Source organism: Nothobranchius furzeri, chromosome 18 (assembly GCF_043380555.1).
Source record: "Nothobranchius furzeri strain GRZ-AD chromosome 18, NfurGRZ-RIMD1, whole genome shotgun sequence".
Taxonomy (NCBI): domain Eukaryota; kingdom Metazoa; phylum Chordata; class Actinopteri; order Cyprinodontiformes; family Nothobranchiidae; genus Nothobranchius; species Nothobranchius furzeri.
In genome coordinates, this window is record NC_091758.1 from 16,819,760 (window position 1) to 16,845,803 (window position 26,044).

General features: G+C 42.8%; 1 protein-coding gene and 1 long non-coding RNA gene across 2 annotated transcripts; both read left to right on the forward strand.

The window, feature by feature from the left end:
• The first annotated feature begins 103 nt into the window (after window positions 1-103).
• Window positions 104-14,443, forward strand: LOC107391855 (ERH mRNA splicing and mitosis factor). Its single transcript, XM_015969323.3, has 4 exons — window positions 104-235; window positions 656-743; window positions 14,054-14,174; window positions 14,249-14,443. Exons 1-4 carry the CDS (start codon window positions 233-235, stop codon window positions 14,349-14,351), a joined length of 315 nt encoding a protein of 104 aa, XP_015824809.1. The 5' UTR covers window positions 104-232; the 3' UTR covers window positions 14,352-14,443.
• On the forward strand, window positions 2,221-2,827 carry LOC139063919 (uncharacterized). Its single transcript, XR_011517234.1, has 2 exons — window positions 2,221-2,353; window positions 2,705-2,827. It is a non-coding gene; the product is annotated as an uncharacterized lncRNA (long non-coding RNA).
• Window positions 14,444-26,044: the final 11,601 nt, after the last annotated feature.

Sequence of the window (26,044 nt, forward strand, 5' to 3'; positions counted from 1 at the left end):
TGATGCAAAATGATCTTTTGCTTTTGTTTTGGTGAACTATGATTATTATTATGATTGTTAAATATTATTTTAAACTACACATTAGTTGTGAAAAAGCTTTAAAGTAACCAAACATAAGATAAAATAAAAATGATTGTTGACTAGTTGTGCTTCCGGGAGAAAGGTCAAATCTCTCGGACGGAGCAAACGTCTGAGGAATTCAACCAAAGACGAGTGGAAAGCGTCTGAAAGCATGGTAGATTTATATTTAATTTATATTTATATTTAATTATTAATCTAGAATATTTCGTTAGATTCTTGTTTTTGTTTTTATATTCTTTAGAATGCGTTCGCTAACTTTACAGGGTGGATGGAGGCATATTTAGCTGCTATCAGCAGAACCGACACAGACATAACAACAGTTTTATTGTTAAACGGGCTCTAAAATATGATAGTTAGTTTTCATTTTATTTCAATATTTTGTCCTTAAACACGCGTGATTGAGTTATTATTTAATAATTACGGATAAAAATTCAACATTTTACTGACATTTCCGTCATTTTACAGCATTTTACTAAAGATGGTCACGTGTTATTGGTGGTTGTAATTCTCCCCAGAATCTTTTCCTGTCTTCTAAAAATCATAGAATAGATTTGTTTTTGTTTTTTTCTTCCAGTCTCACACTATTCTGCTGGTTCAGCCCACGAAGAGGCCTGAAGGGCGGACATATGCTGATTATGAGTCGGTCAACGAGTGCATGGAGGGTAAGTTAAGGATGAACTGATTCTAGTGCTATAATAATCCCACTTAGAAGCTGAAAGCTTTAAAAGGGAACATATGAATTTTTTACAGTTACAGTTTTTCAATGTTCGATACAAAACATGTTCATAGCAGTTTTTCCTTGCATAATCCCTTTCATAAAGTTACCTCACCACCTCTTTCGTTTATATTTTCAGTACTTTCCAGATTGAGCCATTTCAGGGCTTTGTCACTAGAGAAGAGCTAGGGATGTCACGGTAACGGGTGTAGCGGTAAACCCCGGTAAAAATGGTGTCAATAATAATAACCATCTTGTTTTTTAAAAAAGATATATTATCTCGGTGGATTACCGTGGCCGCAGTATAGGCACGGTGACCCATACCAGCCACCGTATCATGTGCGGCTGAAGGTGCCGCACATGCTCGCTTTCTAGTTTGCAACCAAAACTTTCTTGAAGCTAAAGCTGAAAGACGACGATCCTGTTTGCAGCACGTGCAGGAAAAAATGTCTGCAAAAGGCCACAATACATCAAATCTCATGACACATCTGCGTGACCATCACCTACAACTCTACAGTCAATGCAAGGCAAGTTAACGTTAGCACTTTATTTAAATGCATGATGTGAGGACTTTGGGTTGAGTGAGAATGCAACGAGTTGCCTTATAGTGCAGCCATAGCACCCACTGCCAGCATATAAACCGTGCCACGGACAACCCCAGATTGAAATGACACTATGCATTACGGGTCTCCCAGTAGGCAGATAAGAGTTAGTCACCAATGCAATAGATTGACTCTCGCTGCATTATTATGAATTTAACAATGATTACTGCCTGATGACTTTTTCCCAAATCTGCAAATCTCATTGGAAGGACACAAATTGAAGACAACTGTTCTGATATCGAGGTTTTATTTAGGTTTCCGTAAATATAACATGTTTCTGGTGCTATAATTAGTATGTGTAATACCCTCGAAACAACCAAGAACACACCAGGAAATAATAAATAGGAGTGGAAGATAAATATTTTTATTTTGCCCCACTGAGGGAAACAGTTTGTGCGCCCCTGATCCATAGGCGGGGCTGAGTAGAGTAGCCAACAACTGTACTCGAGTAAGAGCAGCACTACTTCAACACATTTTACTCAAGTAAAAGTGGCTGTCCAAGAAATTACCCAAGGGTAAAAAAGTAATTGATTAGAAGGCTACTTGATTGCTGAGTATCATCTGATCTCATATTTTTTAAATGATGACATCAAACAAACAAAATAAGCTATGGGCAAATTTTGGTATTTTAAAGAGCGGGTCAATTGAGCCTCGGAGTCCTTCTCCACCCACGTATCAATTTTAAAAAATGCAACATTAGTAGGCGTTGCCTGGAGGACCGAGAGGGCGGAGCCGCGGCAGTGACGAAGACGATGGCTAACTAGACGAAGCTAGCTCCCTTCACTCTGAGCAGTTATTAGAAGTGGAGGACGTTTCTCCCCCTCCTTACACAGACACTCGAGAAGAAAGGGACCAAGTCTATTTGGAGGAGACAACCGGACCTGAGTCTTATTGTTTTGAGCTTGTGAGTTGCCTGAAACTCCCAGAACCGACCCAACAGAATCACCTCTGAAAGGTAAGTAGCCGTTAGCCATAGCATTGGATTAGCTGCAGGGTTTGTCTCCACGGCCCTAAAAAGCTAGTATTCAGCATGTTTTAGAGGTTTATCTGCTTCAGCACACCTGGTTTTAATCAGCAACAAATAGCTGAGCTGCTTAACAGCTTATCTAACCTGTTAAAGCAGGAAAATCCACTGAAACATGCTGGATAGCAGCTCTCCGGTAGCTCTGGGCTCAAGTTACAGTCTGCTGCATATAAAGTTATGAAAATACCCCATGAGAAAATTATTCTGTAATGTGTTCAGCCCACTAAAACTGCCCTGATTTCTTTATTTATTTACTGATAACAGCTGCTCTCTTGGTTCTAGGTCCTCTGGTGTCTGCAGCTGGTCTCTGCTGGTGTCCTCAGGATCAGGAACTTCCAGAAGAATGTGCCTTTCAATGACTCTTTCCCCCTTATTTGTTATATTAATTAAATAAATCTCAATTTATATATTTCCTGTTTTTGTTCATGTCCATAAATACTTAAACATGCTTGAAATTAGAACGAGCTTTTAACAGTGAGGTGCTAGTTTAATTAATCACAATAGCTAGTTAAACATGCAACAAAAATGTGATATTCAATGTAATTTATAAATATCCATTAAAATATCAAAACTGGAATCTAAATGAGATATTTGGCAGCACAAAAAACTTGTCAAACACAATATTTATTATAATAATTGTAGGCAGACAGGAGACAGAGCTGATGGAGGTTCTCAGTCATCGAAGGATGGCTGAAGGCTTTCCAGGAACAGGAGATGTGGTGTGGTCTCTTCTCTCTCTATTCAGCAGGATGAGCTGATAGGTTACAGGTGTGTGAGGACATCCTCATGCTGTCATAACCAGATGACAGGGGTTATCAGGTGATCAGCCAGGCTAATGAGATGCAGAAAGAAAACAAATTCAGGACAGTGTACAATATGTGGTGTTGCTCACCTTATGTGCTCTTATAGAATATTAATGTGTGCATGCCTCATGGTGTAGAGTCCATATTTTGCTGAGTGTCTTGCAATAATGCAGGTTATTAGTTAATTTACTTTTGATAGCAAAAACAAAATATTTAATGTAAAAGTTATTTTCCAGGAGAATCAGCTCACACGTCACCACCAAGTGTCACAGGGGCAGAATCAGTAGCCTCCGTCATGATGTAATCACATACTTATTTAATTGTTAATATCTTAAAAATTCTGAAATGTTTTAATTTTTTTTTAACCTTGAACAGTTCACTGAGCTTGCACTGTCACTGAGGTGGAAGCTGGAATCAACAGCAGACACCTCACATCTTGGTCTTTTCAGGGGGTCTGGATGCTCTGGGACCTTCTGGAAGATGAATTTCCATCATGGTCCCCGTGGGTCACCAGACACACTGCGGCTGTGAACTCCATTCTGGCTGGCTATGTAAAAACAAAGAAGCAGCACATTTATAAATGTTTAAAAGAGCATAAAATCACGTGTAAAAATAATCTGTAAAACAAATTAAAACTAGAAGGTGATAATAAAATGTTTACATTGAAGATTATTAAAAATAATTCACCTTTGCTACAGGGAAGGTTTCACATCAGTCTGGACAAGTACATTCATGCAGCTAAATCAGTCTGACAGCCAGTGTCTTGGGTAGATTTAGCCTGAAAAAAAATAGAAGCACATTGTTGTTGGGAGTTTATAAAGTCAGATAATATACAAAAGAAACTGTCCTATATAGGCGCTTTATAACATTCCTAGTGTGTGATCATTATAACGTAAAAGTCAGTCACATATGATGTGGAGAGCCTGAAATGCGACCTCCTGAACAGAATTCCTTACAGAACCTGTTCACAAGCTGGATTTCACGCTGTAATGCTGTCTGTCAAGTGCTGCGTCAGTTAGAGCCACTGTTGCAGAATTGCCGACTGACTAGCTAAAGGAAGTGAACCACGTCTCTCAGACTTTGCATTTAGGTAGGGAATTGTCTTTAGAAGATGTTAAAACGTTTATTTAGCTGACTCACCTCAGACTGGAGCCCGCCGTGGTGGGGGAGCAGAGTCGGTGGGCTGCATCTAAATCGCGGAAGAGCCACGGTGGGCACAGCCTCCCTCTTCAAACGGAGGCGTGCAGAATCGCGGGTAAAATGCCCAGAGTCACCGCAAGCATACTACACTACACCTACTCACCAATACTAAGACGATATGGAACACTAAACCCGAAATACTTTCCCAATTACACTAACAGCCAAACACTAACTAAACTACAATATCCAACAGCCAAATCTAACACTAAATAAGTATTTATAACACTAAAAGATATGCTAAAGACTAGGATATGCTAATGCTATATGCTAATGCTGAACTACCGCTGACCTCCTATGCTCGCTTGCAAATCCAACTCCCACTCGCCACAGGGCGTGGCCGAGACGCTCGTTGCTTTTATAACTTTGGCACGGAGTTGCTACGTAGTACTCTACTGGTTTACGTAGTACTTTACTCTTTAGCCATTGGCTAAAATTTATTCAAAATGACTCAAATTCTATGTTTTCAGCTGAAGGTGGCGCATTACTGTGGTTTTTAGACAGAATTTTTAATTTTTAAAGAAAATGCACCAAAATGCTAAAATAAAGAATGCACACATTTAAAACACTATTAGACACTCATTTATACAGTTCATCAGCAAAAAAAAGTTAATTTAGACGTTACTTGCTCTTTAAAGACTAAAGGGGAAAATGTAAATAAATAAACAATATAATTACAAAATAATAGAGCTGAGGAAAATAATCAAATAATCGATGCATCGGGATGCGGACATAAACGATTCTGCATCGTAGAAGAGTACGCCATAATCGATTATAGTGGAATGTAGTTTTGTTTTTTTTAATGGCGGCACCAGCGCAGATCCAAATCTGTCAGAGTGAGCGTCCTCCACATTTACCTCCGCCTTAATGTGGTACTGCAGGGCTGAGCGCTAGAGTTGTCACCCGAGACCAAACCGGAACCGAATCAGCCCGACCGGTTCTGTTGGATTTGGGCCGTGAATTATGTTAATTGAGCGGTTGTCGTGCGGCGCGCTCCGCTCGCTCGATCAGCGACAGAGAGAGAGAGAGAGACACTGTCTGCTCAGAGAGACGATCGGAGGACGCTCCTCCAAACACGCGTTATTATTTTCATAATTTAATTATTATTTCTCCTGGAAGCGCTCAAGTCAGACTGCTTGTTGTAATGTAGGGAGAGCCGGTCTTGGGGAGGGGGCGGGGTCAGTGACAGCGGCTGCAGCGTGATCGTCTGTCTCTTTTATTTAGGGACACGGAGAAGTTAAAAGGAGAGAGAAATAGAAGTTCTTGTTCCACTTTATTATTTTGTGTCATGAAGATAAACTGATGTTAAACTCATCTTAAAGAGAAACTGGGAGGAAGCTTTGGTTCATTTTAAGTTACAGGAGGTCTGTCTCCTATCTGCTCCTCCAGAGACAGCATGGACACGAGGGTTACAGGGTGAGGGTCACACAGGACAGGTTAGTGGAAAGGTTTGTAGTTAGCTGGTTAGTGAAGGAGATCCATCATCTGGGTAATTTAATCCTAATCCAGCCCACAGCCTTCTGCTGGTGTTATTATCAGAAAGAATAAAACACACATCTTAAATATTATTGGAAGTGTAGAATTTGTTTTCTGTTTTATTATTTTCTGCATCAAACAGAACTTGATTCATTCTCCAACATTTCAGAAACGAACCACTGGGTTCAAATAAAATAACAAACTAAGTCAAACATTTCATTTGGTGTCATTTCTGACATCCTTGAACTGTGGCATAAATATTTGACTCTAGAGCTGCTCAGAGACATTAAACACTCATTTATGAACCCATTATGTATTTTATTATTACATTACAGGTGCTGGCCAGTAAATTAGAATATCATCAAAAGGTTGAAAATATTTCAGTAATTCCATTCAAAACGTGAAACTTGTACATTATATTCATGCAATGCACACAGACCAATGTATTTCCGATGTTTATTACATTTAAATTTGATATTTATAGGTGACAACCAATGAAAACATCAAATCTGGTATCTCAGAAAATTAGAATATTCTAAAGGCCAATGAAAAAATGTTTGTTTCTCTAATGTTGGCCAACTGAAAAGAATGAACATGAAAAGAATGTGCATGTATAGCACTCAATACTTAGTCGGGGCTCCTTTTGCCTCAATAACTGCAGTAATGCGGCGTGGCATGGACTCGATCAGTCTGTGGCACTGCTCAGGTGTTATGAGAGCCCAGGCTGCTCTGATAGTCGTCTTCAGCTCCTCTGCATTGTTGGGTCTAGCGTATTGCATCCTCCGCTTCACAATACCCCATAGATTTTCTATGGGGTTAAGGTCAGGCGAGTTTGCTGGCCAATCAAGGACAGGGATACCATGGTCCTTGAACCAGGTGCTGGTGGTTTTGGCACTGTGTGCAGGTGCCAAGTCCTGTTGAAAGGTGAAGTCTGCATCCCCATAAAGTTGGTCAGCAGCAGGAAGCATGAAGTGCTCTAAAACTTCCTGGTAGACGGCTGCATTGACCCTGGACCTCAGGAAACAGAGTGGGCCAACACCGGCAGATGACATGGCACCCCACACCATCACTGACGGTGGAAACTTTACACTGGACCTCATGCAACGTGGATTCTGTGCTTCTCCGCTCTTCCTCCAGACTCTGGGTCCTTGATTTCCAAAGGAAATGCAGAACTTGCTTTCATCAGAAAACATAACTTTGGACCACTCAGCATCAGTCCAGTCCTTTTTGTCCTTGGCCCAGGCGAGACGCTTCTTGCGCTGTTTCTTGTTCAAGAGTGGCTTGACACACGGAATGCGACACCTGAATCCCATGTCTTTCATGAGTCTCCTCGTGGTGGTTCTTGAAGCGCTGACTCCAGCTGCAGTCCACTCTTTGTGGATCTCCCCCACATTTTTGAATGGGTTTGTCGTCACAATTCTCTGCAGGGTGCGGTTATCCCTAGAGCTTGTACACTTTTTTCTACCACATTTTTTCCGTCCCTTCGCCTGTCTGTTAATGTGCTTGGACACAGAGCTCTGCGAACAGCCAGCTTCTTTAGCAATCACCTTTTGTGTCTTGCCCTCCTTGTGCAAGGTGTCAATGATTGTCTTTTGGACAGCTGTTAAGTCAGAAGTCTTCCCCATGATTGTGGTGCCTTCAAAACAAGACTGAGGGACCTTTTAAAGGCCTTTGCAGGTGTTTTGAGTAAATCAGCTGATTAGAGTGGCAGCAGGTGTCTTCTATATTCAGCCTTTTCAGAATATTCTAATTTTTTGAGATACCAAATTTGGAGTTTTCATTAGTTGTCACTTATGAATATCAAATTTAAATGTAATGAACATTGGAAATACATTGGTCTGTGTGCATTGCATGAATATAATGTACAAGTTTCACGTTTTGAATGGAATTACTGAAATATTTTCAACCTTTTGATGATATTCTAATTTACTGGCCAGCACCTGTATGTGTCCTGTAGGTTTTCAGTACTTTTTAGATTTTGTGAGTTTTTGCAAAGCGTGTTTTTCTCAGCCTGAGGCGTGGTGCTGAACGAGGAAACAGATGTTTTACTTTGTTAAATCTTCTTAAATGTTTAAAATGTTTTGTCCTAACCTGTTGTGAATGGAGAGCTTTTGAGGGATGGCAGGTTGTGTCAATTACGTTTTAGATATAAAAAAAAATAAAAAGCAGTTATCTGACATCTTCTATTTATCGATGAAAACAAATCAATATGAAATAATCGTGATGCATCGTGATGCATCGGGATATCGAATCGAATTGAATCGTTGACCCAATAATCGTAATCGAATCGAATCGGGAGACAAGTGAAGATTCACACCTCTACAAAATAACACATTTTTGGCAAAAATTAAACACAAACTGAGGACATTTAGTTGTCTGAAAGTGTAACCGGTTTAAAAAAAAAATACCGCAATAATGCTGAAAACTGTGATAAGTTTGGTCACAATAACTGTGAGGTGAAAATTTCCCAACGTGACAACCCTTAGAGGAGCTGCTACTAGCCCCACCCAGAGATGGGGTTTATCACTGTAAAAATGGGAAATTATGAGTCTCATTCCTGCTTATGGTTAAAGTTCAACTTCACTGAAAAAACATTTTTATTATTTCTGATTGTAATGTCGCTGTTTTTCATGCAGGCTGAACATGAAAATAGTCTCCTACACCTACCTCCTGCATTAGCTTCTGACAGAAAATAGGCGGTGAAACACAGGGATTAGAAAATCTTGGCAGATCTACGTCTCACTCTCATTGAACATTCATGGACCCACCCATCTTGGCTCACGACGGGAAATGTTGTTGGTGTATCGACCAGGAAACTGTAGTCTCAACTAGTAGGGGTATGACACGTCTCACTTTTATGTTAATATTGTTTTATTTGATGCACTCCACTTTGAACTGCACCAATCCAGCAACTGCTGTATTTTAATAACTAGTATTAAAGGTGAATACACCAATATTTGCACAAAAATAATTTTGTTTTAAACCCTCAGTGACACACTTTGGAGAGGGGGTTGGCATTTAATTTTTCTTGGCGTCTGGAAAAAACATCTCCTTCTGCCCCCTTTATTTGACTTTCTGCCCCCTTTATTTTGGTCCAAGATCATTACTGGGCTGGCCCTTTTAAACACCTTCTACACCCCTGCTTAGTAGACTTACTGAAGTATTTTTAAGCCAGTATAAAAATGACTGAAACACAAATTTACATATTTGGCATTACGGACCCATATCTTTGATTTAATTTTTGTTAAGAACATCAAGATGCATTACAGTGAACATTATAATAAAGTAAATGTTTCTAGTGCAGAGAGGAGACAACCCATAGAAGCACTGATTTGATCTCATTTCAGAGAAAAATAGAACAGATCAGATGCACCTAATAAATAAAATTACTAACAAACTCAGGAATCTGTTTCTTTGCTTCATTGTTCTGGTGCTGAAAATATCACTAATGCGGATCAAAGGAGATACACAGATGAATGCACCTCTTATTTATTATTTGTAAATTAGTGGGTGTGGTTTACATCAATATATTATTTTAAGTCTAAAATTGATATGGATTGATCAGAAGTTGCTATGTGTGTATTGCTTATTTGAAAACTATTTACAGAGCAGCCTCAGAACTGAGATTAAATATTTTTGATCACAATAGTAAAGAAACTATTATAGAACAAGTTTTTCAGTAAAATCAGAACATTAATGTTTAAGTGCATGAATAAATGCATCTGAACTCATGCAGTAGGAACTAGGAAATATGAAATACTAGAACCATTTTATTTTAATTTGAGTAAACCGATTTTTTCCTAACGTTGTTGGTATTTTTCCCACACACAGTTAAACAAAACAATGTTGATTGAGGTGTGTGTGTGTGTGTGTGTGTGTGTGTGTGTGTGTGTGTGTGTGTGTGTGTGTGTGTGTGTGTGTGTGTGTGTGTGTGTGTGTGTGTGTGTGTGTGTGTGTGTGTGTGTGTGTGTGTGTGTGTGTGTGTGAGAGAGAGAGAGAGAGGGGGGGGAGAGAGTGTTAAAATAATTAAAAAAAAAAAACCTGACCGGAGCGGAGGCAGTGACCGTCGCATGCACGAACCGTTTTCAGCTCTGTCTTGTCAAATGCACCACGTACGTTACGAAAAAAGTAACTTTAAATATTCAACCGAAAAAGAGGCGAGCTGAAGAAACGTGAGCAACAGTGAAGCAAGCACAGAGAGATCCGTTAGTGTGTGTGTGTGTGTGTGTGTGTGTGTGTGTGTGTGTGTGTGTGTGTGTGTGCGTGTGCGTGGATGGGAGGATGGACTGAGCTCAGTGTTGCCAACTGTTTTTGACTGAAAGAAGCTGAAGTTCCCCCCAAAAGTCGCTAGATGTCGCCAGATGACGTCACGTGCTAATTTGCATACAACGTAATCTGGTTTGCGTGATGACATCACCGTTCTTGTAGAGTAAATCAAATAAAACTCACGTGATTTTATTTAAAATATTATTTAATTGTTTTATATTTTATTAAAATAAAAACCCCATAGAATACAAAACAGCAGCCTTTAAAACATCAAGGAAAGATGGCACAAAAAAATGGAAGGAATATTTCTATTTTGTCTGAAGAGAATGGAACTCGTAAACACAAAAATATTAAATTGATAGGAATGTATGTATGATTGAATTAAAATGAATTTTCTCTTGTAGTTTTCAAGTGCCTTGAGATGTATTCTTCTGTTGTGATTCAGTGCTATATATTGACCTAACAGATAATATATCTTTTCTTATTTTTGTTTGGTTTTGTTGTTTTTAGTACTTTTGTGTGAAAAGAAGCAGGCCGTATTTAGTATTCAGAAACGTTGCATGCAAACTGCCAATGACCTGAGGTGTTCGTCTTACAGTATTATTCTGTTTTTTATAAAAGTTTTAAATGTGCTACCTTATTGAACTCATCAGAGTTCCAATGTTCCTTGAATGCACCACAAGTGGTGGAAGAAACCATGTGTGAGTGCGACGCTGGTGCCAGCCGAGCTCAGCTGCCGAAATGCGGCAGTATGGCAGAAGGAGCGGTCGCCCTTTATGTAGCTCCGGTGGCTATCTCAAATAATGGACTTGTGAAAACCCACGAAAGGTTTGATTGGCCAACGGGGGTAGCGTGATCATGCTGCTTGCACATGCGCAGATCGTTTTCTTTCTGATCCTCTGGAAGGAAGGACGGTCCTGTCGCTTCAGATGCATCGCTAATCTGCAGGTAAAGTTGGCTACAAAGTTGTAGCCAAAGTAGCTGAGGGGGGTCAGAAATGTCGCCAGATTTGTCGCTAAGTGCTTTTTTGAAAGAAGTCGTATGCTCGTATTCTTCAAAAATGCTTTTTCCGTGCCGGATACTAGTCTGAAATGAGTATCCAGCTCATCCCTAGCTGTAACCTCCCTGCCCTGCCTCCTCCTCCTCCTTGCTGCCTGCCGGCTGTGATCACAAGCAACAACAGAGTAGTTCCCGCTGCTTCTTTGGGAAACGGCGCAAAAAAAAATCAATAAAAATTGGGATCTTGTAGGCGTGGCGCTGGGATTTCAGGGCTACACCTATGTAAGGGAAACACTGAGAAGTCCTGGAAGTGATGTTTGGTCCTCACAGAGCCCTGATCATGGAGTGTTTCTGGGATTACATGAAGAAACAGAAGAATGTGAGGAAAGTCAAAGTCCCATAGTCATCATCACACACTGGTGAAATTCATCTCTGCATTTGACCCATCCCCATGGAGGGGAGCGGTGAGCTGCAGCTGTGGCTGCACTCGGGAGAGGCATTGGGTCCTGATCTCCCAGTCCCAGGGCGGACACTCTACCCAGGGACGAAATTTTGATTTCAGAAGTGGGGGGGACACAGCAGGCTTGTGCAGATTTGGGGTGGGGGGTGTTATGTAAAGACCCCTTGACACGTCACTTACCCATCTCAATAATTTTTCCATCCTCTATATCTATATATATATATATATATACATACATATCAAAGTTAAAAAATGTACAACTCTATTATTATTTTTATTTATTATCATTATTGAAGTGCAGTTTTGGCTGTTGACAATGGATAGGCCATTGTATTTATTGTTTTTGGTCTTTTTTTATTGTTTTTGGTGCAACATTTTCTAACAGGGAGTGAGATTCCTTTTTTATTCAATTTTTGTTTGTTATTTTTATTCATTTAGAAGTTCTGGTTCTGGACATTTCAATGTTAAATGAAGGTTTATTTGTTGCATTTTAAAGGGCGTACTTGCATTATTATGATATATTAACATTATATTAGTGGTTATTTTGGTCTAGATAATGTTGACAATGATATCGTTTATCATCAACAATTTGTTGGACAAAATATCGTCCAGCAAAATGTGTTACTTTCCCAGGCCTAGTCAAAAGTATAAAAATTATTTATACATAAACGGTCCCTCCTGAGATCTGGCCGTTTGTTCATTTGCTGTGTTAGAGGACATGCTGAACTAATGTTTTACACATGATCATCACCCTAACATTTGAGTGTATAAAAACATATTAAATATGTTTTTCCCTTAAAAGTGTTTAAACAGTTGTTGCATTTCAACACACAAAAAATAAATGGAAAAAATAAGATAAATCTAATGAAAAGTGTACATCTTTGACATTAAGCTTAAAAAAATCTGTTGACAATGATGATACTGTTCATTTTTCAGAGCTTTTTAATGTGAAAATATACATTGCAATAGATAAGTTTACAATAAAGTTAAATGATAAAAGTTTTGAAGTTACACTTCTACTACTACTAGTTAATAATAATTATGATGATAATAGTAATAATAATGAAAAAATAATTATAATAATACGAACAAATTGTGTCTGAGGAGTCAGTTATGTGGAGGAGATGAGTTTGTAAAAGTTAGTTTTGAGTATGTGTGTGAAGGAGGAGGTGAGTCTGAGCTTAATGCAGGTCTGTCACATGTTCCAACTTACGTTTTGACTTTGAAAGAAGTCTCTTATATCCACTTTTCGTTTTCTTGACATGCTGCCTCCTGGCTGTGCCTAACTACCAAAGACTCACAAATGAACACTTATTCAAATGTTATGTAATGGAAGCTGAGCTGAGCTCTGATATTACACAGCGTCTAGTTGACGATGTGACTCAGTACCGGTGTTCCCTAGCGGCTCCAAACTAGCAAAACAACGTGAGCACGTTCTGACTGTTTACAACTTGAGTGACAGCAGCAACAGCCAATAATACGTTAGCAAGTATCAGCAGAGCCAATAGATTAGCTTTTGGGCGGGTCTAATAGGAAACCGGTTTCCGTTTCGGTCCTAGTGCTCAACCAAATCCATTTAATGGAGCGTAACATTGTTTTTGGACGGAAAAAAGTGCAGGGGACCAAAACTGCCTTTTGAAAAAGTGGGGGGGACATGTCCCACCCGTCCCCCCCCAAAATTACGTCCCAGACTCTACCACTACGCCACTGAGCTGGTTCAGAAGATCTGTGTTTAGTTCTCCAAAGCATCTTTCATAAAACAATGGAGCCACCACAGTACTTTCAAAAGACACATTGTGGCGGCGTTATTACCTTGACTTGCCACCATGATGAAATAGGCTCTTGGTGTTTGGATAAACCTACCAGTGTAGCTAGAAGTTCTGATGCTGTTTTGAATTCAATGGGTGGTCTCACCAACTATTGATTTGATTTAGGTTCATCTTTTGTTCATTCACTGTTTTTTTGATAGATTAAAACTACTGATTAACACTTCCATTTTTGAAATTGTCCTCTGTTCACAGCATTTTTCCACACCTGCTTAAAACCTTTACACAGTAATGTACAGCAACACATGACTCTATGTACCTACAGATCCACTTTCAGGGTTCTTGTCCCAGGATACCTGGACGTGTTGCTAGCTGGGGCCGGTGATCAAACCGCTCTCCTTCCCATCAGTGGCCAAATGCTCTTTCCTTTTGAGCCACTGCTAAAATCTGTTCATGATAAAAGTCCAAGCTGGTAAACTGTTCAAACAGGCTCTTTCCAGTTCAAAAGGGTTTAAAAGAACCAAAGTCCAGAAACTCATCAGAAGTAATTCAGACAGGTTACACAAACAGGTGAAAACTGGAAAGCGATACACTCACTGAAGACCAACAAACCTTTAGTTTTTTTGACTTCCATTAGTAGTTGTGTTTTGTGTCTCCTGTACAGGTGTGTGTAAGATGTATGAGGAGCATTTAAAGAGAATGAACCCCAACAGTCCGTCGATAACGTACGACATCAGCCAGCTGTTTGACTTCATCGATGACCTGGCTGACCTCAGCTGTTTGGTGTGAGTTTGATTAAAACAAAGTGTTATTCAGCCTTTATGAAGAGCTGTAATAAGCACCCACGTTGGTTCCTCAGGTATCGCGCCGACACGCAGACGTACCAGCCGTACAACAAGGACTGGATCAAAGAGAAGATCTATGTGCTGCTGCGTCGTCAGGCTCAGCAGGCGGGGAAGTGAAGCTGGTGATTGGGAGTGGTAGTTAAAGTAGTGCTTTTTAAATGGGGGGGGGGGGGTTGTATTTTATATGTTTGACTTATTAATAAAGATTCACATTAACAGTCATTTTCAATTAGTTGGTTTGTTGTTTTCTAGTTTATTTGCTTTTCAATCTTTTTTTTTGCATTTCCACTCTCTTCAAAAAATCTTAAAATTTCTTGAATAATGTTTTTATGGAATCTGCTTTCCCTGCCCTTTCCTCTGAAACTAGCACAAGAGGAGTTTTACCACTGATGCTGCTGGTTTATACTCTCAGGAAAGGACAAAATTAAAAAAAATTTCCTTTAAAGAGATGATTAAGACTTCTTGTTTCCGTTTTTTTAACAAGGTTATTTTTTACAACATATTTAATTAGAACGAACCACATAAAACAACCTCACCACCCACCTGGCTACACTGGATGAACCTTTAAAACAGAAAACAAACAAAACAGGTGACAAAGTGACACTAAATCTAAATGCTATTACAATCTCATGAAAGAAATAAAAGAAACAATAAAATTTGTTCAATGTGTCCCATAAAGTGTTCCTGATTTTCTCCAGGTGGATATGGAACATCATCTCTGCGACCCAGTGGCTGGAGAGTGAGAGTCCTTCCATTTGGAAAGAATGGGTCTATTAGCCAGCAAAAGGCTCTTATGTGTAGATGGCAAGTTTTAAAAGAAGCTAATAACGGGATCAAAAGTAGGCTCCCAATACCACTGCAAACGTGTAAAGAAGCGTAATGGGCGATCGTCTGCGAAGTTCACGTCGGGTCCAAGTCTGGCTTGATTTTAGATGCTTTGTCTTTGGACCGATGTAAACAGTGCACCATTTTAAACTGGATGACACGTCTCTCACACAGATCGAGAACTTGTGAATGTTCCTTAGAATCTTGTGCCAAACCTCATCTGCAAACCCAGGTCCAGCTCCCATTTCTCTTTCTATACATCCAGACTGGTCCAGTGGTGTGGGCTGAGCCAGGTGTAAAGCTTATTCGAAACCCTTCTAGTCCGGTAATCTAACGTTTCATCGAGAAGAGACTGAGATGGGCACAAGGGAAAACATTCAGAGTTGGATTTCACAAAGTGTCCCAGGTTTAAATACCTAAAGAACTATGATTTGTGGCTAGGAAATGCAGCCACCATTTGTTCAAAGGAGGTAAATTCACTATAGGCCATAGAGAGATTGTATGGATAGCAGCCCATCCATTAAAGGCCTCATCGGACACGGATGACTTAAATGAGGCTTTTCATCAAATTAAACCAAAAGATCGCCTATTGACTGTTGTTTGTGCTTATGGGCCAAATATCAGTTCAGAGTACCCACCCTTTTTGGAGTCCCTGGGATGAGTGCTAGATAGTGCTCCATCAGGGGACTCCATTGTCCTGCTGGGGGACTTCAATGCTCACGTGGGCAACGACAGCTTGACCTGGAGGGGTGTGATTGGGAGGAACAGCCCACCTGATCAGAACTCGAGCGGTGTTTTGTTATTGGACTTCTGTGCAAGCCGCAGTTTGGCCATAACGAACACCATGTTCGAACATAAGGATGCCCACCGGTACACTTGGTACCAGGGCAGCCTAGGTCACAGGTCGATGATAGATTTTGTAGTCGTATCATCTGACCTGTGGCCGTATGTTTTGGACACCCGAGTGAAGAGAGGGGCGGAGCTGTCAACTGATCACCACCTGGTGGTGAGTTGGATCAGATGGCAAGGGAACATGCCGCGTAGACCTGGCAGACCCAAACGCATAGTGAGGGTCTGCTGGGAACGCCTGGCAGAAGAACCTGTCAAGACGGTCTTCAACTCCCACCTCCGGCAGAGCTTTGACCACGTCCCGAGAGCAGTGGGGGACATTGAGTCCGAGTGGGCCTTGTTCCACTCTGCGATTGTCGAGGCGGCTGTTGCTAGCTGTGGTCGTAAGGTGGCCGGTGCCAGTCGTGGTGGCAACCCCCGTACCCGCTGGTGGACACCAGAGGTTCGGGGAGCCGTCAGGCTGAAGAAGGAGGCCTACAGGGCGTGGCTGGTCTGTGGGTCTCCGGAGGCAGCAGACAGGTACCGGATAGCCAAGCGGGGTGCAGCAGTGGCAGTTGCCGAGGCAAAATCTCGGGCGTGGGAGGAGTTTGGTGAGGCCATGGAGAAAGACTATCGATCGGCTCCAAAGAGGTTCTGGCAAACTGTCCGGCGCCTCAGGAGAGGAAGGCAGCAACTCGCTCACACTGTTTACAGTGGGGATGGGGAGCTGCTGACGTCAACTGAGGCTATAGCCAGACGGTGGAAGGAATACTTTGAGGAGCTCCTCAATCCCACCAATGCGCATTCCGAGGAGGAACCAGAGCTGGGAGGCCTGGGGATGGACTGTCCGATCTCGGGGGCAGAAGTTGCTGAGGTAGTCAAACAGCTACACAGCGGCGGAGCCCCGGGGGCGGATGAGGTTCGTCCTGGGTATCTCAAGGCTATGGATGTTGTAGGGCTTTCATGGTTGACACGTCTCTACAACATTGCGTGGTCATCGGGGGCAGTTCCTAGGGAGTGGCAGACCGGGGTGGTGGTCCCCATCTTTAAGAAGGGTGACCTGAGGGTGTGTTCCAACTATAGGGGGATCACACTCCTCAGCCTCCCTGGAAAGGTCTACTCCAAGGTACTGGAGAGGAGGGTCCGATCGATAGTTGAATCTCAGATAGAGGAGGAGCAATGTGGTTTTCGTCCTGGCCGTGGAACTGTGGACCAGCTCTATACCCTTGCAAGGGTGATGGAGGGGGCATGGGAGTTTGCCCAACCAATCCACATGTGCTTTGTGGATTTGGAGAAGGCTTATGACCGTGTCCCCAGGGGCACCCTGTGGGGGACGCTCCAGGAGTATGGGGTGGGTGGCTTTCTGTTAAGGGCCATTCAGTCCCTTTACCAGAGGAGCGTGAGTTTGGTCCGCATAGCCGGTAGTAAGTCGGACCTGTTCCCAGTGAGGGTTGGACTCCGCCAGGGCTGCCCTTTGTCACCGGTTCTGTTCATCACTTTTATGGACAGAATTTCTAGACGCAGCCGTGGTGTGGAGTGTGTCGAGTTTGGTGGCAGGAGAATCTCGTCTCTGCTTTTTGCGGATGATGTGGTCCTCCTAGCTTCATCCAGCTCTGACCTTCAGCTCTTGCTGGGTAGGTTCGCGGCCGAATGTGAAGCGGCTGGGATGAGGATCAGCACCTCCAAATCTGAGACCATGGTTCTCGACCGGAAAAGGGTGGCTTGCCACCTCCGGGTCGGGGGAGAGGTCCTACCTCAAGTGGAGGAGTTTAAGTATCTCGGGGTCTTGTTCACGAGTGAGGGTAGGAGGGATCGGGAGATCGACAGGCGGATTGGTTCGGCGTCTGCAGTGATGCGGACGCTGAGCCGATCTGTCGTGGGGAAGAGGGAGCTGAGCCAGAAAGCCAGGCTCTCGATTTACCGGTCGATCTACGTCCCAATCCTCACCTATGGTCATGAGCTTTGGGTAATGACCGAAAGAACGAGATCGCGGATACAAGCGGCCGAAATGAGTTTCCTCCGTAGGGTGGCCGGGCTCAGCCTTAGAGATAGGGTGAGGAGCTCGGACATTCGGGAGGGACTCGGAGTAGAACCGCTGCTCCTCCGGATCGAAAGGAGCCAGTTGAGGTGGTTTGGGCATCTGGTCAGGATGCCTCCTGGACGCCTCCCCGGGGAGGTGTTTCGGGCATGTCCTGCCGGCAGAAGGCCCCCGGGTCGACCCAGGACACGTTGGAGAGGTTACATCTCCAATCTGGTCCGGGAACGCCTTGGGGTCCTGCCGGAGGAGCTGGTGGACAAGGCCGGGGAGAGGACGGCCTGGAGCTCCCTAGTTGGGATGCTGCCCCCGCGACCCGGACCCGGATAAGCGGAGGAAGACGAGACGAGAGAGATCGCCTATTGATTCCAGATCTTAATTGTTTGAACAACAATGGGATTGGCTGAGTATAAAGCTATAGAAGAACTAGCAACAAGCAAAGCTCTTTGTCCACAGCCACCCAACTCACAACATCCTTCCTCAGCCAGAACACTAGAAGCCCAGTGACGATACATAAAATTAGGAAATGCCATGCCTCCCATGTTACGGGGTTGGGCTGGGCGATATGGCCTAAAATCAATATCATGATCTAGTTAGGATTTCACCTCGTTAACGATAAATGGACGATAACTATGGGTAAGCGCAGAAATAAAAGTTGTCCATTAGATGGGGCTGTCACGTGTATCATGTTGAGTCACATTTTTACGTGACTCATGGTCATCTGGATAAGAGTTAGAAATTTCAATAAAGATAAATTTTCGATTTATTGCCCAGCCCTATGACGGGGTAATTGCAACACCTTTTTCCTGGTTCTCAGGCATCTATTATGCCATATAAAGCCAGAAACTATGAGTAGATCCCAGATGTGAAATAATTCTATATCTGGGTGCTGCCTCATGGTAATACCCAAAGGCTCAATAGCAACTGCAGATAGAAGAGGTGACAATGGGCATCCTTGCCTAGTAATACAGTTCCAATTAGAAATAATCTGACATAGTGTTATTGGTGTGGACAGCTGCCAACAGAGAGGAATATAGCAATTTTATCTAGGATACAAGCGTGTCTCAAAGAGGTAGTCCCACTCCATCTGATCAAACGCCTTCTCAGTTTGGCATGGTGACGATACGAGGGATTAAGTTTATTTTAATAAAACAACGCCACCTCGGGAATTTCACCCAAGGAATTTGTTTTAAAGTTACGCTGAGGCATGTAGGTGCATTTTTGCCCAAGAAGTTGAGTTTTTTTCCAGGGTGTTAAAGTAATAATTTATTACAATATAAAAAGAGAAGGTTAAAACAAAATCAGTTTAAGACTGATTTAAAAACCATAAAAGCTTAGAGCCGAGGCTTACCAGTAGAGTGGGGCCCCCCACAGGCCAGTGGCAAGTCCACCCACCACCATGTCACCTGCTGTGCCACACACGCTACATACACACACAGTGCTGCAAACCAAAAGACACACAAAAACTGGAGATGCCATGACTGCAGTGTGACCGCCACATCCACTGGGAACCTCGGCTGCAAAAACACAAACGAATTAAAACATGAATAATGTAAAGCCCTTCTACCCCCCAAGGTACTCCAGAGCATAGACGCTCCTCCAGGTGCTCCCACACCATCACTGTGGCTCTGTTTACCCAGGGGCTAGTATGAACCTCCCCTGGCCACTCTGTGGTTCTTGGTTCAGGCCAAGGACCACCATGGAGTGTCCATCTGTGCGCTACTCCTCACTCACTCCAGGCCAGAGGAGCAAGCGAGATCTTGCCCCAGTCCAGGCTATAGCTAAGTACGGCGCCCACCAGCATCCTTTGTCTCTTGGCTCCAAACTGCACATCATCGCTCCTCCTAGGGCGTAGGCTTCAGTGCACAAGATATCTGAGACTAAATGCATAATAAAACAGCAGGTTTGGAATCCCAAACCTGCACTGATCTACCAGCCGTTGCAACTTCGAAAACTTCAGTCTGGGGCGTTTAGTGTTCCAGAGGAATCTGCTAATAAGTCTACCAAAGTGTTTAAAATATCCATCCATCCATTTTCTTCTGCTTCTCTGGAGTCGGGTCGCAGGGACAGCAGCCTAAGTCGAGAAGCCCAGACTTCCCTCTTCCCAGCCACTTGGGCCAGTTCTTCCAGGGGAATCCCAGGGTGTTCCCTAGCCAGGTGAGAGACATAGTCTAAATACCATGAAACTAATTTTATGGTATTTAATCAAAGAGGAATAAATATGGATATTTCACTGGCTATAGAAGGAATTACCATTGATAGAGTGAGATAAATTAAGTTTTTAGGGGTCATTGTTTATTAATATTTCCTGGAAGCCACATAATGGTATAAAAACTAAATGGCTAAAGTGATTGCTATATTACACAAAGTAAAGAAGTCTTTGAATAGTAATGCATTCTGTCTGTTATATAATAATCTGATTGTTCCATTGAAATCTGGGAACTACGTATAAAACGTGCACTAATCCAGTTTTGATTTTACAAAAAAGCAACAAGAATCATTAGTCTCTAACTAATGACAACAAGCGGTCAGTTGATTATAAGGTGTATTAGCTCATTTAGTTTTTTTTTTAAGAATGAAATAAAAAAAATATTAATAATAAAAATAAAAAATGAATAGTTCCTCCAGTGTGTCCTGGGTCTCCCTTTAGGTCCCCTCACGGTTGGACGTGTCCAGAAAACCTCACCATGGAGGCGTTCAGGAGGCAGCCTAATCAGATTGCACAGCCTGCACAGGTTGTGCAGAACAGCGCAGCCAGGTTCCTGACTGGGACCAGGAAACGGGACCACATCAGTCCGGTTCTGGCCTCCTAGCACTGGCTTCCGGTTCGCTATCGTTCACACTTCAGACTCCTCGTCTTTGTTTTTAATTTCTTCCAGGGTGGTGCTCCCCCCTATCTGGCCACGCTCCTGAACAGACATTCCCCATCACGCGCTCTGCGCTCCTCTGACCAAGGCCTGCTCGCTGTCTCTCGTTCTAGGTGTCGTACTCGCGGGGACCGGGCTTTCTCAGTACTAGCACTGTCACTATGGAACCAGTTGCCACCCTCAGTTAGGCTGTCCCCATCTCTGCCTGTCTTCAAGAGCCGCCTAAAAACACACCTCCTCCGCTTGGCGTTCCCTGAATGTATTTGAGTTAGGCCGTCATTTATGTTGATTTTATCTCACAGTTTTCATTGGTTCAATTTTTCCCTTGTTTTACACATTTGTCTTCTACTAGAATGTTTCACCTTTTTTGTAATTTGTAATCTGTAATTTGAATTGCTTTTATTTTCTGATTTATTCACTTTATTTGACTTTGTACTGTACAGTGTTCAGCGCCTTGGGCTTCCTGACAGGGTTGCGGAAGGCGCTTTATAAATAAAGCTTTGATTTGATTTGATTTGAGATGCCGAGCCACCTCAACTGGCTCCTCTTAAAGCTTCCTTCCGGAGTATTTCTCTTATCCAATGGCACCATCTAGTGGCTGACAAGCATATCACACAAAAACTGTTCCTCTGTTTGTATAACCCTCCCACTGTTTTTATGGGTGACCCCGCGAGGAAAGTTGACCATTGAGCAGGGTTGATGGTTTATCCCTTGAGGTCCACATGGCAGGGGTGAGGTGGTGCTCACTCCTCACCCCTGCCATGTGGACCCAAGGGATAAACCATCAACCCTGCTCAATGGTCAACTTTCCTCGCGGGGTCACACCCATTAGGACAGTGGGAGGGTTAAGATTGCGACTTCACGTTTCTGTTTATAAATGTGCTTCTTAGCCGACAAACGGAGCTAAAACACGTTGTTTTACGAGTATTACTCTCATGTCATTTTGTGTTTTCATTTTCATATATTTATACTTAGAGACTTACTTGTAGTTCATCAACTCTGCATCAGCCGAGGTATTCCTTAAATTTGAAGCAAGTAAGCGGTAGTCTAACGCTATTGGTTAGTTCTGGTCGGCGCTCAGTTTCCTATTGCACGGAGCTCTGCGGGGCAGGGGGCGTGCTTAGGGAAAAAAAAGATGTATTACTTACATTTCATCACAGTACATGATGAGATAATCACTTTTACGGATTTCTGAAAAATCATACATCATTTCTGAAAGGGGAAGACTCCGGAAAGAAGCTTTAATGTGGAGGAGCAGCGGATCTCCTCCAAGCCCCTTACCAGATGACTGAGGCCCTCACCCTAAGGGAGAGCCCAGCCACACTGAATTTCTGATTCAGCAGAGGCAATAACAGCCTGAATGAGCGTAAAGCAATTCAAGATTTCATCTGTGATGCAGAAAAATATCCAATATTTTGAGAGGGGTGGTTTAGTGCAAAGTACTCACGCATCCTGTCATCAGGTTGGTACCACTTTGCAGGATCATATGGGTAGCTTGTTAACACCCTTTCTGGGTCTAGAGGCTCCTGCTGACAGCCTCTGCTGACCCTTGCAGCAGGACAAGGCTGAAGATAGCTTCTGATTCGGGAAACAGCTAAAGCGCCATTACACCCAATTTTTCTCTACTCTGACCATCTTTAATCTGCTCTAATTCAAAAACTACAACAGCCACACTGTTCAAACTTGTTCTAGATTATTCTACAATAATAGCAGATGAAATAAAACACAGTGTGGGATTTGTGAAACCTTTCCCTGATTTGTGAAACTTCAACAAAGACTTAAAAAATTGGTCTGCGCATGCTCCATAGTAGCACATGTCAACGAGCACGGATAGTCCGACTATCTTGAAAATACGCCTCCAAAACAATTCCTCCGCTCCTCCAATGTTCTAACAGCGTTCTCTCAGGCCGTCCCTCAGGCAGGAACTCTGTCATATTACCTACTGTAATGTATCGTGCACCTCTGAAAAGCGTGGAGTGTCACCTTTCTGAAACCACTGGAATTACGAAGGTTGAGCAAACGTTCGAACAGTTACGGTAGTAAACATTTGTGTGTGGCCTCCGGCGAAGTAGACGATCACGCTTGACGAATATCTTTTGGAAGCTACATGGACGTTCATTTGGCTAAAGTGTGTATGATGTACTTTTAATGCATCTTCGAATAGTAAGGTGAGAAATGTTAAGGAATTTTAAAATTTTCTCATGGGATGCATATGAAACGTGTATTCTAATGATTTAATATTGATACTCGCTTTTGAGTAAACATGAGTTGAACATGAGCTACTCTTATTGTGGTGAATTTAATATACTGTAATAATGAAAACACTTGCTACTATTAAACACAAAGGCTCACTTCAATCCACTTGAAAATGAAAAAAATGTGTTAGGATTTTTATGCGTAGGCTACATTAAGTGATATCCCATAAAAATGAAAGACCTTTACCCAAAATTTTTGTAGAGAAGATGACATAAAACATTAAACAACTGTATTTGATAATTAAAATGCAGTCATGCAATCTGCTAATATTGCAGAATAATCTAGAACAGGTTTGAACAGTGTGGCTGTTGTAGTTTTTGAGCTACCGCTGTTCCATCGCTGGCCAGATGCTGAAAAAACGCATAAATCAGGCTTTGTTGAAGTTTCACAAATCAGGGAAAGGTTTCACGAGTCCCACGCTGTGTTTTATTTGATCTGCTATTAGAGTAGAATAATGTAGAACAGGTTTGAACAGTGTAGGGGCTGTACTTCTTGAGCTACAGCTGTTCCAGTGTTTGCCAGATGCTGAAAAAACGCATAAATCAGGGTTTGTTGAAGTTTCACAAATCAGGAAAAGGTTTCACAAATCCCAAACAAGGTTGTATGCAATCTACTATTATTGTAGAATAATCTAGAACAGGTATGAACAGTGTGGCTATTGTAGGTTTTGAGCTAGAGCAGATTAAAGATGGTCAGAGTAGAGCAAAATTGGGTGTAATGGCCCTTTAGCCGTTTCCCGATTACTTCAGCCTCGTTGCTAACCTGGCAAGCCAGACTAAATAAATGTATTATTTAGTCTGGCAACGCTCCATTGACGGCTCTCGGTTGTGGGGCGGGTTCTACCGTTGTCTTTCAAATGATCTCCGCATTCCACTGGACAATGAATGTGACATACTCTTGTTTCACTCTGTTGCATCATCCCACCCACCAGGCATAAAGAGTGCCCTGATTGGCCCACAAAGCGGATAAAGCTCTGTGATTTGTTCACTAAGCAGAAAGAGCACTATGATTGGCCCATCACAGCTCTTTATGTGTTTGAAACCCCTCTAAAGAGCTGTGATTGGCCAGCCAGAATGCTGTTGGGGCTGCAGAGGTTCCAGTGGAGCGTTCCTAGACCAAACTTTGCAAAGCTAGAATTTGGTCTAGTTCACTAGGCTACCTCGTTGCAGCAGGCTGCTGTAAGACTATATTGGGCTCACTTCTTGCTGGCTGCTGTTCTTCCAGTTCGTCTTTCTGTGACTGCGTTGATGTTGACGGTGTTGGTGCTACAGCGTCTTCCGCCACATCTTCCACCGCGTCTTTGGGTCGTGTCTCCTCCGGGTCTTGCTCGGGCCCGGCCTCTGGCTCTGCTAACTTGAGCAGGTTCACAGCTGTCGGACGGCTGCCCGAATAGCCCGACAGTCTCTTCTTTTGTTCCTCTTCATTTTTTTCTTTTTACGTTTTGCAGCACTCGAAAGCATCGTGAAGGTTAGCCTACTCAAAAACACCTGCTAGCTTTGTTGTGTCCCGCTCTGACTGACCGTTTCTCTGACATCCTTAATTTGGTGGCGCCCAAGTTGTAGGCTACAGCCATGGGCTGGCATTAAAGAGCGGGTCAAGTGTGCCTCAGAGTCCTTCTCCACCCACGTATCAATTTTAAAAACTGCAACATTAATAGGCGTGGCCTGGCGGACCGAGAGGGCGGAGCGGCGGCAGTGACGAAGACGATGGGTAACGAGACAATGCTAGCTCCCTTCACTCTGAGCAATCATTATAAGTGGAGGACGTTTCTCCCCCTCCTGTGACGTAGCTAATGTAACAGTCTATGGTTAAGATAAACTTTGTCACTATTTTTAGTTAATAAATATTGAAATAAACTGTAGCTAGGAGTCCTATCTACACATTCTATCATAGGACATTTGTACATTTAATTTTTTATTTATTTATTTTTAATTTTGTCCCTCTGTCTGGGCCCCATCCAGCCAATCAGGCCCTAGGCATGTGCCTACTTTGCCGTTGCATTAATCCAGCTCTGGCGGGGATGTTGTAGCATCACAAGATGTCCCAGGAGAAGAGAGGAGTCCAAGACCCCACCTGACAGACACAACCTCGGATTCAGGTTTTTGTCCTAGCTGTGGAACACTGGAGCAGCTCTATGCTCTTAGGGGGGTCCTCCAGGGTGTATGGGAGTTTGCCCAACCAATCTACATATGTGGATTTGGGAAAGGCAGTGGACCATGTCGCTGGACCCTGTAGGTTGTACTTCGGGATAGGCCCCTTGAAACGGGCTGTTCTGTCACTGTGTGATTGCTGCCAGAGCTTGGTCTGCATTGCGGGCAGTAACCAGACTCTTCCAAAGCTGTCCTTTATCACAGATTCTGTTCATTACGTTCATGAACAGGATTTCTAGGTGTAGTCTACAATCTACGTTTAGACCCTCCTCTATGGTCACAAGCTTTGGGTAGTAGATCGCGGATACAAGTGGCCAAAATGAGTTTTCTCCACAAGGGTGTTCTCCCTTAGAAATGGGATGAGAAGCTTGGCCATCTGGAAGGGGCTTGGAGAACAACTGCTGCTCTTCCACCTTGAGAGGAGCCAGTTGAGGTGGCTCAGACATATGGCTAGGATGCCCTCCTTCAAGGTACGTCCAACTGGGAGAAGACCTAAAGGAAGACCCAGCATACAATGAGGGAGGGTCTAATAACACCTTGAACTCCAACTCAGCCCATCATTGTAGATAGTTTTGCTCCTGTTTCTTTACCTGAGCCAGCCAAACTAGTTAACTATGAAGACTTCTGAATGCCTTCTCGACATCTTAGCCGTTTATCTTCTCCGTTTAAAATGCTTTTCAGTCCATTGGTCCCTATACTGGTCCCTGGTACTCTATAATTAATGCTTCTCTGGTTTCTGTTCAGGTCCCTGCTTACTTAAAGAACGGTGTAATTCACCCTTTTCTGAAAATACCCAATCTTGATCCATCTCTTACAGCACCTTCAGATCCATCTCTAACTGCTGTTCAT

Excerpts from the sequence above, each read along its gene's own strand:
- LOC107391855 (XM_015969323.3), top strand. Across the intron at positions 744-14,053 it reads GGTCAACGAGTGCATGGAGG|GTGTGTGTAAGATGTATGAG; the intron begins GTAAGTTAAGGA and ends TCTCCTGTACAG. Across the intron at positions 14,175-14,248 it reads GCTGACCTCAGCTGTTTGGT|GTATCGCGCCGACACGCAGA; the intron begins GTGAGTTTGATT and ends TTGGTTCCTCAG.